General features: G+C 41.9%; 1 protein-coding gene across 1 annotated transcript in view; it reads left to right on the top strand.

Annotated features, from left to right (window-relative positions):
• The window catches only part of LOC309561960 (arf-GAP with dual PH domain-containing protein 1-like), a 114,720-nt gene that overhangs the window by 94,204 nt on the left and 7,911 nt on the right, over positions 1-12,605 (top strand). The window contains exon 10 of the mRNA XM_082266050.1: positions 2,043-2,271. Within this exon, the coding sequence (XP_082122176.1) occupies positions 2,043-2,271 (229 nt within the window). The remainder of the gene's footprint in view (positions 1-2,042; positions 2,272-12,605) is intronic.

Below are 12,605 nucleotides of genomic sequence, written 5' to 3'. Positions count from 1 at the left end.
TGCAGGAAACCCATGTTCTATGCGAGTATCCTGCACCACCTTCAAAATGCACTGGTTGTGCAGTCTGCTAAGGATGCTAATATATTCCTAACAACACCCCAAACCCAGAATGCAAATGCAGTGCATTTGCCTGCACAGGATCGCATGGTATGGTGCAGTGCATTTCTGAAAGGTTGTGCATGCACTACTTTTTGTGAGATCCAGTGTGATTTAAGCCCAATTCAATGAATAGGCTACAAATTACACCGCACAGAGAAACACAAGAATCGCACAGAAACAGGGACAACGTTCCTGTGTGATTCAGATGTGAACAGGCCTTTAGTCTCCTCAGAACACCAGGCAGGATTACTATATTGACAGGGAGTGTAAAGATGCCAAAGTAAGCAGAAGTAGTTTATAGAGGAGAGTTTTCTTCAAGTTACTGATCACATTGTTTTTCATTTTTTGGGTTTACAACCACTTTAAGGCTGGGTTCACACTGATGCAGCCGCGGGTCACAGCAGGGGGTCCAGTGCGTCCCTGTTCACCGATTTGAGTGCGAATCAGGTCCGAATTTGTGCGTGAATTCACACCTGAAACCTTAGCCAAAGACGCACAGCACCCTTTTCCAATGTGACAGCGGCTGCCCTGGAGCTGTGTGAACCGGCTCCATTGAGAGGCGGTCATACTCTCCTGTCATGCCAATAGTATGCGGGCAAATCTTCATCCAATTTGCATCAGTGTGAACCCAGTCTTAGGCCAAATCTGAAAGATCAAGGTTCTCAGAGAACAATGTTCATCAAATGAAGTCAGTGGCAATGCCAGTAAAAATGTCTTCTTCTGACTGCTATCCAAACTGATATGACTAAAATTATCTCCTTGCATTTTAAACTTCCAGTTGTTGTTAATCCAACGTAGGTCAGCATCAGAATCCCTTATTCCTGATACACAGTGCACGTATAAAAAGATTAGTTCAAAATAGCCTAATAGACTAACAAACTCTTACTGGATTTGGCATCTTTAGGGATGTAATATTTTTCATAAGGTTATATGCCAAGACTCGTTGATTTTGTTTGGTTTTGGCTACATTTATTTGTGTTGGAAACTTGGGATTCTATTACTAGTCTTCGAGGAAATGTCACCTGGATTACATTTTCCTGGCTACTTGCTGTAGTTTCAGTGAAATGAGGCTGGCACTGGATATTATTTCTACTGAGGCTATATGTGTGTGCGTTGTCATGCACTAATTCCTAGTAGGAAGGCACAAATCCGGGTATTTAAAACATAGCCTATGATGGAAACCGGCATAAGCAGAGATTCCCTTCATTGAAAATCACATGCTGCACTTCACATTGCTATACAGGTCACAGGCACCAAATACAGTTGTAGACAGTTGTTTTATTGAATTATCAATTATGATTGCTATGAGTCCTTGTGATGTGTAGCAATGACATCAAAGTGTAGCTAAACCCAAAAACAAATGTAATATACAGTATACTGTAGCAGATTACCAGTCCTTGCATTTGGTGACTACATTAGTTTTCATTTTTCAGGCTAAGAACATGTCAGCAAGTACAGAAAATACCTATTGATCTTACTAAAAATGTCCTTGTCACTGTGAGCTGGAAAGACAGAAAAACAATGGTATCTTTCTTGTGCTAACTACTAATCCCATCAGCTTCCATGTAAAAGAGATGAATAAAGGAGAACATGTTTGAAGTTTCAAAATGTCACCCTCACTAGATAGTGGAGAAGTGGGTGTAAGCACAAAGGGACAGTAAGTATGTTATTGGCAGGATTACCAGATGAAAATAAAGGGGAAAAGTCTAAAAAAAGCTAAATAATTCTGATACCACATCTAAGGACTTGTAAACTGCAATATATATATTTTTTGTTTTGGGTTTAGATATGCTTTAGGTGTCACTTACCACAACCATAGCAATTTCCCATATAATGGAGTCTTTATACATATGTAAGCCAATTTTGTTGGCTTTCTTTAGTTAATCAGGCCTACTGTGCTCCTGTATTAAGTTTGACCACTGTTTGATATCTCTTTTACTCAGGATGCCTTTGCCAAAGGTGAAGTGTTTTTGGGAAGCAGTGAGAATGGATACCAAGTAAAGACAGAAATCATTTCAGGTGCACAAGGCAACTTGTGGAGTTATGGTATATCCATAAGTACCCCTGAGCGCACTTACCTATTTACATGTGAGAGTGAAACAGACCGAGAAAACTGGATCAGTGCTTTCAAGAAAGTGATCAGCCTTCCTATGAATATTCGAGACTATGCAGGTAACATTTCTACTTATTTTTTTTTTAATTCTTTGTAAAGCATAGGTTTCTAAATGGTGTCTAGTTTTAAATAAAAATATATTAAGGGATAAAGGAAGAAAAAGAAAGATAAAGGTAATGGAATTGCAATGTACGGCAGGGTCATTTTTTTATTTGTAGATTCGGAACAGTTATGGAGAAATGGATATAGCTTTGTCCAAATAGAGGTATCATTAAGTGACCTTGGCTTGACGTGGCATTACTATTGCAACCTAGACCTCTGATTTTGACTTTGCCTTGAGGCTTTTACTTGGCTGCAACTGCCATCCAAAGCAGAGGCTGGGTCCACTGCACACAGCTAGTCTAGTAAAGAAATAAATGCCCACATCAGCAGTACTGCTGCTGCTAATATGAAAAATATAAGATGGTTATATTGATTCATCTGAATAAGGTCTAATTTTATAGTTGTGGGGATGGATGTATTTCCAATGCTTAAAGAAAGTTGGAAGGGGTTAGTGTAGTGGTCTCAGCAGTTTTGCACAGTTGTACAAGCATCTCTCCTGTACTAAATTGGCTCTCCTCAAAAGGCCCTCCTTCTCCTAATTTTTATGCTGGAGGACATCCAGCATTATCCTTCCTCCCCAGCCTTGCTGTCCTTGGTCTACCCCTTTTATTTGCTGGATATAGGTTCTTTCTTTCTTGGAGGCTTAGCATTAATTGTGGGTGCTACCTGGGGCAGTCTGCATGCAAATGCAGTCTGCCCAGAAATGCCTACTCCTCTAGACATTTACCCAAAGAGAAAAACAGGCGTTCTCATATATGAGCTCCTGTGTGTGAATGTGGAAGGGCACAACGTGAGACACAAGTAAAAAATAACTTCCATAAAAATGTCAAGTTTATTTAAATAAACAATATAAAAGTATTCTTTTACATGTTAAAAAGGGTGGGCCATATAATCATAGCTGACCCATATACATCAGTTTTATGCGTATGTCCCCTACATTTTACCCATAGACAAGAGAAGTATATTACAGATGGTAAGAATGTAAATAAATACAGATACTCTTGTCCAATGGAGGGTAAAAGTGTTTCACAAATAGCTTCTTCAGGACCATTGAGTAGTGTGGGTAGACAAAGTTCATGTTGGGAATTGTATTCACATATCCTATTCATCTATTGACCACAAGAAAATGTATCTCCATGGCTTACATTGTGGCAGTATTCTTCCAGTTCCTAGTGCAGTACAGTCTGGGGCGGACATAGGGGTCAAAGCAAACCAGCCCAAGGTTGGTAGATAATGGTAGTTTATTATGCCTATCTTATCTAGATATAAAGATTTTGATGTTAATATACATGTCTATGAAATCGGTTATTCCCAATATTTGAGTATATATCGGGACTACAGTGGTCTTACTCAGAACACTCAAAATGGATTTGCAAGTTTATCCATCATATACCTATATCACAGTTCCAACTAAAGTCCACAAAGTGTTGTTTTCGGAAAGAGATTTATACAATTGTGCTCATTGGTTTACATACCCTGGCAGAATTTATGATTTCTGGGCCATTTTTCAGAGAATATGAATGATAACACAAAAACTTTTCTTTCACTCATGGTTAATGTTTGTCTGAACCCGATTATTATTAATCAACTGTGTTTACTCTTTTTAAATCATAATGACAACAGAAACTACCCAAATGACCCTGATCAAAAGTTTACATACCCCAGTTCTTAATACCGTGTATTGCCCCCTTTAACATCAATGACAGCTTGAAGTCTTTTGTGGTATTTGTGGATGAGGCTCTTTATCTTCTCAGATGGTAAAGCTGCCCATTCTTCCTGGCAAAAATCCTCCAGTTCCTGTAAATTCTTGGGCTGTCTTGCATTAACTGCACGTTTGAGATCTCCTCAGACTGGCTCAATGATATTGAGGTCAGGAGACTGTGATGGCCACACAAGAACCTTCACTTTATTCTGCTGTAGCCAATGACAGGTCGACTTGGCCTTGTGTTTATGATCATTGTCATGTTGGAATGTCCAAGTACGTCCCATGCGCAGCTTCCGGGCTGATGAATGCAAATTTTCCTCCAGTATTGTTTGATAACATACTGCATTCATCTTGCCATCAATTCTGACCAAATTTCCTGTGCCTTTGTAGCTCACACATACCCAAAACATCAGCGATCCACCTCGTGTTTCACAGCAGGAATGGTGTACCTTTCTTCATTGGCCTTGATGACTTTTCTCCAAATGTAGCGTTTATGGTTGTGGCCAAAAAGCTCAATTTTGATATCATCACTCCAAATTACTTTGTGCCAGAAGGTTTGAGGCTTGTCTCTGTGCTGTTTGGCATATTGTAAGCGGGATACTTTGTGGCATTTGTGTAGTTATGGCTTTCTTCTGGTGACTCGACCATGCAGCCCATCTTTCTTCAAGTGCCTCCTTATCGTGCATCTTGAAACAGCCACACCACATGTTTTCAGAGAGTCCTGTATTTCACCTGAAGTTATTTGTGGGTTTTTCTTTGCATGCCGAACAATTTTCCTGGCAGTTGTGGCTGAAAGTTTAGTTGGTCTACCTGACCGTGGTTTGGTTTCAACAGAACCCCTCATTTTCCACTTCTTGATTCGAGTTTGAACACTGCTGATTGGCATTCTCAATTCCTTGGATATCTTTTTATATCCCTTTCCTGTTTTATACAGTTCAACTACCCTTTCCCTCAGATCCTTTGACAACTCTTTTGCTTTCCCCATGACTCAGAATCCAGAAACATGAGTGCAGCACTGGATAACAGATGCAAGGGTCTGTCAGGAGTCCAGAAAACACATTGACCTTTTATACACACACACTAATTACAAGCAAATAGATCACAGGTGAGGATGGTTACCTTTAATAGCCATTCAAACCCCGTTGTGTCAACTTTTGTGCATGTTATCAGGCCAAAATCACCAGGGTTTTAATCAGGGTCATTTGGGTAGTTTCTGTTGTCATTATGATTTAAAAAAAGGGTAAACGCAGTTGATTAATAATAAATGGCTTCAGCCAAACACTAACAGTGAGTGAAAGAAAATTTTTTGTGTTATTCATATTCTCGGAAAAATGGCCAAGAAATCATACATTCTGCCAGGGTATGTAAGCTTATGAGCACAAGTGTAGATAATCAAGATGTTCAGTGGGCTGAAGTCAATGACAATGTGTGTCTCAAAAAATATAACGTCAAAAGGGCTCAAATCAGTACACTGCCAAATCCTTAAACATGTCTGAATATATCTCACTCTGGGATTGCTGATTGTACCTTCCTCCAGTTATACATAAGAAACCCACCTGACTTATGCTGGTATAGGTGATCCTCTGCTAGTGTCTCCACCAGTGTATGCACAAAAGAATCAAGGATGAGGTAGGGTGATATAGGGGTGATTCCCAAAGAAAAGCCAAACTATAAACATAAATGATGCACAAAGATGTAAATCTCTGTTTGAGGCAGAAAATATAGTAACTATACCTGAGTATCAACAAACTCTCACCCCTTGACAGTTGAATAGAGAAGTAATGTGGTAAAGCCCAATGGGTGGCGTCATGTGTTAAAAAAATATAAAAGTCCATAGACAGAGGGGCCTCCAAAACCGTCCCATACACCAGGTATTGCAGTGATGTTGAAACCTCCACCAGACACCAATATGTGTGGCCTCTTACCAGCTGAAGTTGATCCTCATACAAGGATCCACAAACGCTTCTTATAGGTAATATAGGATTACCTATAAGTTTGTGGATCCTTTGTAATGAGGATCAACTTCAGCTGGTAAGAGGCCACACATACTGGTGTCTGGTGGAGGTTTCAACATCACTGCAATACCTGGTGTATGGGACGGTTTTGGAGGCCCCTCTGTCTTTGGACTTTTATATATTTTTAACACATGACGCCATCTTTGCATGGAGTGACTATCACCATTATTTAATTTCTCTTGATTGTTCGTATCAAGTGCTGCATAACTTGTTTTTCATTTCTGTATTGGTTGAGGTTCCACAACTGTTTTTATGCCTGCTGCTGATACAATATTTTTTTAGTTATATCAATCTAGCGCAGTGTATTATTGTTTTTAAAGCCCAATGGGTATCCACAGATGCAATGGTGAATGACCTAAAAAGTAATGTCCATAGTCAATGATATGTTCGGAGTGCACCACTCATAGTAAAGCTCATATAGCGCTATAGTTTTTTTAAATAATCTTTATTTAGGTATACAGAGATTCATACAGAACAAAACAGAACAGAAAAAAGTTATATGAATAAAATACCCATGGCAAAAGTCCTAGCATTGGTTAATTCACCAAAACAACAGGCAAGAATTCATATCACATAGATTTTGCCCATAGGCCAAACAGAGTGCAACCCTCATCTTGATCTAACCTGTAAATTGGACTGGTCTTCCCAGAAATAAGTCCCTACACCAGTCCAAAGGTGTGGTAGCATAAATACAATTACAAGATGTTAGACGGGTGCCAATGAACATAGTAGATATTCAAGAACAGAAAGAAAGAGGAGAAAAAGCAAAAAGAATGAACACATAGAGAAAAAGTTTAGAGAGGGAGAACCGAGGTGGGAGAAAGGTCAGTGAGCCACAGCGCCATGGAAGTGTAGGAACATGTGTGTGAGCAAGGTCAATAAATCTCTATAGCATCATGGAGGTCATCATCTTGTCTATCACTGTCAGTGCACTTATTAATGTTTGTCGTGGCTGGAGTGAAATATCGAAGAGGTAGACACCCCCCTGACACTGCTGTAATTAATTAAGCATCAGGGATCTCATTGGAATAGTACGTCCATCCCGACCAGATGTCCCGTAAACAATCAAGTTGGTCTTTAACGGTATAAAACCCAATGCTCTGCTCCCATGACATAGTTTATCTCTTCTTTTCCATTCAGCCACTGTTGGACAGGAGGCCTGTTTCCAGTGTATCGGGATAAGGCATTTGGCAGCATTCAATAAATATGGATTATCACTATGTTTATACCATTTAATCGAGGACTTAAAGAGGAAGTAAACCCTCTGAAAAAAAAGAGAAAATGCCTCCTATACCACCGGGTGAGGAACTTGTAAGAGAATTCCTGGATCCGAGTACTAATAGACATGGGCTAATTGCATAATTTTTGCTGCCTGTTGTGGTTCGAATTCTACCCCCAACTCCCTTTCCCACTCCTTAATGTAATAGGGCATCTTGCCCGAGAGTGCTTTAAGCACCAGTTTGTACATGTGGGACAGCAAATGCCTAGACTCTGGGGTTGACCGTAGTTTATTTAGAAAGTCAGTCAGCTGTCTATAACGCCACAAGGACATCTAGAAATCTCAGTAATGGGACCTGAGGGCGTCCAAGGGCATTAATCACCCATCCGGTGCAAATTAAGCGCAAAGCATTTTCCCATAAGCCCCCCAGGTGCGGAAAAACCGGGAGATACCTCCCCGGGAGAAAACCACGGGAAACCCCCGAGAGGGGCCAAGGGAAATGTTTCAGTGGAATATTCTCCTTGAGCATTGCCAGGCGGCCCGCTGGAATCCAAGGCGCCCCCGCCAAATTCCAACCCGCTAACGTCTTTTCAAGAGGGACCCAGAGTTTGGTAGAGGCATCATTAGTCTAATTCAAAATACGTACTAGAGTCATCGCTTTTTAATATATATAAACGTCAGGTAGTCCCGTCCCGCCATCTCTCTTGTATCTCCGTAGTATGTAGTAGGCAAGTCTGGGATGTTTACCATGCCAAACAAACTTCAAGAAGGATCTTTTAATATGTTTGAAAATGGACTGTAGCAGCTGAATTGGTATGGTATATAACAAATATATGATCCTAGGATATAAATTTTGAGTACATTTATATGCCCAAACCAAGTCAGGGGGTAATCAGGCCATGTGTCTAAGTCACCCGAGATCTGTCCCAGGAGTCCCCAATCATTTTTGTCATATAAAACCTCTGGGTCTGGGGAGTTGTGGGTACCCAAATATGGGAGGGAAGTAATCTGCCACTTAAACCGAAAGGAGTGCCTAAGGGCATCTGCCATCTCCCATGGGACATTAATGGGGAGCAGCTCAGATTTATCGTAGCTTATTTTAAAGGTGGATTCGTTCCAGAAACTGCGTAACTTCTTTCGAAAGCACTGGCAAGGATACCTGAGGCCTACTTATATATAGCGCTATATTTACCTTGACTGTGTAATCCTAGCGAGTACAGAACCGCCATCAATGTCTTTCCCTCCGGCTGGCTGCTTTATACCCCCACCGCATCCTATGGCGTTCGCTGCCACGAGGTGCAGCACTGGTAGATGATGTCACACAGCAGCATCACTGCAATGTGATGTAATGATGCAGTGTGGGTTCCAACAGAGCGCATATGCAGAGGCATATCACGCCTATTGTGGGGTGGCCGCTCAATCCTTGCGCCCCCCTGCCAGAGGTGCAGAAGCATCCCGGCTATAGGCAAGGGGGACAAAAGGCAGAGTGGCCACTCAACCCACGCCCCTGAGAGAACCTGAGAGAGCCTGGAATGCATATGCCCGCACCAGATAGCTACACAAAGGGAAACCAAAAGCGCCACAGCTAAGCCATATTGATGCAAACAAAATATATACAGATACCCATAACCTTACATAGTATAATCATCTATCATGATAAAATCTAATTTATGCAATCAAAGGTGTCTATTCATATAACAGCATGGGTAATAATTGTACCCACGTATAATAAAGTATCCTAGGATGTATGTTTGACGACCAAACAGTATTTTGTCACCAGAGAGAATCTGTAAGAAGGCTGAGGTGGTGGATACCGTTATGAACACTATATTGCTATATATTATGGAGAGAAACCGAGTCACAAAAAAGTTTTGTAGCTGAGTGCTTCATTTAAGCCTGGAGCTTTGGTGGCTTTTAAGTTAAAAATCCAGCGAGCTTCTTGCTGCAAGATGATTTTTTTATCAAACTCACCACCTCTAGTATTATCCATGATTCTCTCTAGTGCCCCAAATCGAACCAATTTAGTGTCGTTTTTGTGGTACAGCCCTATATGTCTATGGGTGTTGATAGTAAGTTAGTTTTGCCATTATATACAGTATCTCACAAAAGTGAGTACACCCCTCACATTTTTGTAAGTATTTTATTATATCTTTTTATGTGACAACACTGAAGAAAGGACACTTTGCTACACTGTAAAGAAGCGAGTGTACAGCTTGTATAACAGTGTAAATCTGCTGTCCCCTCAAAATAACTCAACACACAGCCATTAATGTCTAAACCGCTGGCAGCAAAAGTGAGTACACCCCCAAGTGACAATTGGGCCCAATTAGCCTATTTTACCTCCCCGGTGTCATGTGACTTGTCAGTGTTCCAAGGAATGGGAAGCAAGTGTGTTAAATTTGGTGTTATTGCTCTTACTCTCTCATACTGGTCACTGGAAGTTCAACATTGCACCTCATGGCAAAGAACTCTCTGAGGATCTGAAAAAAAGAATTGTTGCTCTACATAAAGATGGCCTAGGCTATAAGAAGATTGCCAAGACCCTGAAACTGAGCTGCAGCACGGTGGCCAAGACCATACAGCTGTTTAACAGGACAGGTTCCACTTAGAACAGGTCGACCAAAGAAGCTGAATGCATGTGCCCAGCATCATATCCAGAGGTCATATCCAGAGGTTGTCATTGGGAAATCAACATATGAGTGCTGCCAGTATTGCTGCGGAGGTTGACAGTGTTCAGACCATACACCGCTCACTGCATTAAATTGGTCTGCATGACTGCTGTCCCAGAAGGAAGCCTCTTATAAAGATGATGCACAAGAAAGCCAGCAAACAGTTTGCTGAAGACAAACAGACTAAGGGCATGTACAGTATTACTGGAGCCATGTCCTGTGGTCTGATGAGACCAAGATAAACCTATTTGGTTCAGATGGTGTCAAGCGTGTGTGGCAGCAACCAGGTGAGGAGTACAAAGACAAGTTTGTCTTGCCTACAGTCAAGCATGGTGGTGGGAGTGTCATGATCCGGGGCTGCTTGACTGCTGCCGACACTGGGGAGCTCCAGTTCATTGAGGGAACCATGAATGCCAACATTTACTAAGACATACTGAAGCAGATCATGACCCCCTCCCTTCAGAGACTTGGCCGCAGGGCAATATTCCAACATGATAACAATCCCAACCACACCTCCAAGAACCACTGCCTTGCCAAAGAAGCTGAGGGTAAAGGTGATGGACTGGCCAAGCATGTCTCCAGACATAAACCCTATTGAGCATCTGTGGGGCATCCTCAAATGGAAAGTGGAGGAGCGCAAGGTCTCTAACATTGACCAGCTCTGTGATGTCGTCACGGAGGAGTGGAAGAGGGCTCCAATGGCAATCTGTGAAGCTCTGGGGAACTCCATGCCCAAGAGGCTTAAGGCAGTGCTGGAAAATAATGGTGGCCACACAAAATATTGAAATTTTAGGCCCAATTTGGACATTGTCACTTAGGGGTGTACTCACTTTTGTTGCCAGCAGTTTAGACATTAATGGCTGTGTGTTGAGTTATTTTGAGGGGACAGCAAATTTACACTGTTATACAAGCTGTACACTCACTACTTTACATTGTAGCAAAGTGTCATTTCTTCAGTGTTGTCACATGAAAAGATATAATAAAATATTTACAAAAATGTGAGGGGTGTACTCACTTTTGAGAGATACTGTATATGGTCTTTTATTTTTCGCCAGAATTGGCGATTGGTTTTGCCCACATAAAATGATTCGCATTCGCTGAACATTATGTAGGCAATTCCTATCATTTGCCAGTTTATATGCTGTATAATCGCATGCAAGCACCCATCAGGTAGATATAGTGATTGATTTTCATTGATCCAATGACATACGTTACATGGCCCACATTTCCAGGCGCCTCTTAGTTCCCGGTGGTCTACATCTTTGGCTTCTTTCAAGTGACTCCTAGTAACTTTATCCTTGACCGAGTGTGCTCTTTTGAATGTAGTCTCAGGGAAGTCTTTTATGTACTTTTTCAAAATTGTATCATTGGTAAACATGTACCAATGTTGCTGAAGTATGTTACATATTTGTGCATGAGGTCTCATGTAGGGGGTAAGATGAACTGTCTCTGTTTTCGAGTGTTTGGGGGCCTAAAACATAACCTCTTCCCTTTGACGTCTATATGCTTTATTGTATGCCTTTTGTAGAATTGTACGTGAATATCCTCTGGTGAGCAGCCTATCCTGTAGACGATCGGCTTCCTGTTTAAAGTGTTCCTCACTAGAGCAGATTTGTTGCAATCTTAGATATTGCGAGTATGGTATACTGTGTACAAGAGGTTTGGGGTGGAAACTATTTGTATGTAGAAAGTATTCCCAGCTGTGGGTTTGTGTCGATATAGAGTCCTTACTATCTTTCCCTCCTCCTTTTTCAGAATCTCAATATCTAGAAATGGGATGACCCCGACCATAGCATCATGACATTGTCTATGTATCGGAGCCAGTGGAGAATGCTGGGCCAAAATTTACAACATTGATCATCAGAGAACAGCATGCGCACCCACCTCTCCCCCCAGGTCCAGGTTTGCGTACGATGGGGCACAACAAGTCCCTATCGCAACCCCCTGCACCTGGAGGTAATGAGAGCCATCAAATGTGAATACATTCCTGGTGAGGATGTGTTCTAAAGCATCAAAAACAAAGTTGTTATATCACTGACATTCCCGAGGTCTCTCATAGAGAAATTCTCTGACCACCGATAGGCCCTTGGAGTGTGGGATGCTACTGTATAGTGCCTCTATGTCGAAAGCAACAAGTTTGATGTTGGTGGGAACTTGTATCCCTTCCAACTGCCTTAATAAGTCAGGGGTGTCCTGGATATAGGAGGGTAGGGATGTTACATGGGAATTTAAATACCGTATTTATCAGCGTATAACATGCACCGGCGTATAACACACACCTCACATTTAGGAGGGTAATTTTAGGTAAAAAGCTTAACATTTTAAATAAACAACATTGAACTCAGAACTATTTTTTTTAATCAAATACAGTCTTACCTGTGCCCATGAATGCAGCCTCATCAGCCCAGTGTCCATCAATGCAGCCTCGCCAGGGCAGTGTCCCCAATGCAGCCTCGCCAGCACAGTGTCCCCAATGCAGCCTCGCCAGCACAGTGTCCCCAATGCAGACTCGCCAGCTCAGTGTCCCCAATGCAGCCTCGCCAGCGCAGTGTCCCCAATGCAGCCTAGCCAGCGCAGTGTCCCCAATGCAGCCTAGCCAGCGCAGTGTCCCCAATGCAGCCTAGCCAGCGCAGTGTCCCCAATGCAGCCTCGCCAGCGCAGTGACCCCAATGCAGCCTCGCCA

Source organism: Pelophylax lessonae (genome assembly GCF_965119305.1).
Source record: "Pelophylax lessonae genome assembly, chromosome: 8".
Classification (NCBI taxonomy): domain Eukaryota; kingdom Metazoa; phylum Chordata; class Amphibia; order Anura; family Ranidae; genus Pelophylax; species Pelophylax lessonae.
This window is presented reverse-complemented; position numbering and strand designations above follow the sequence as displayed.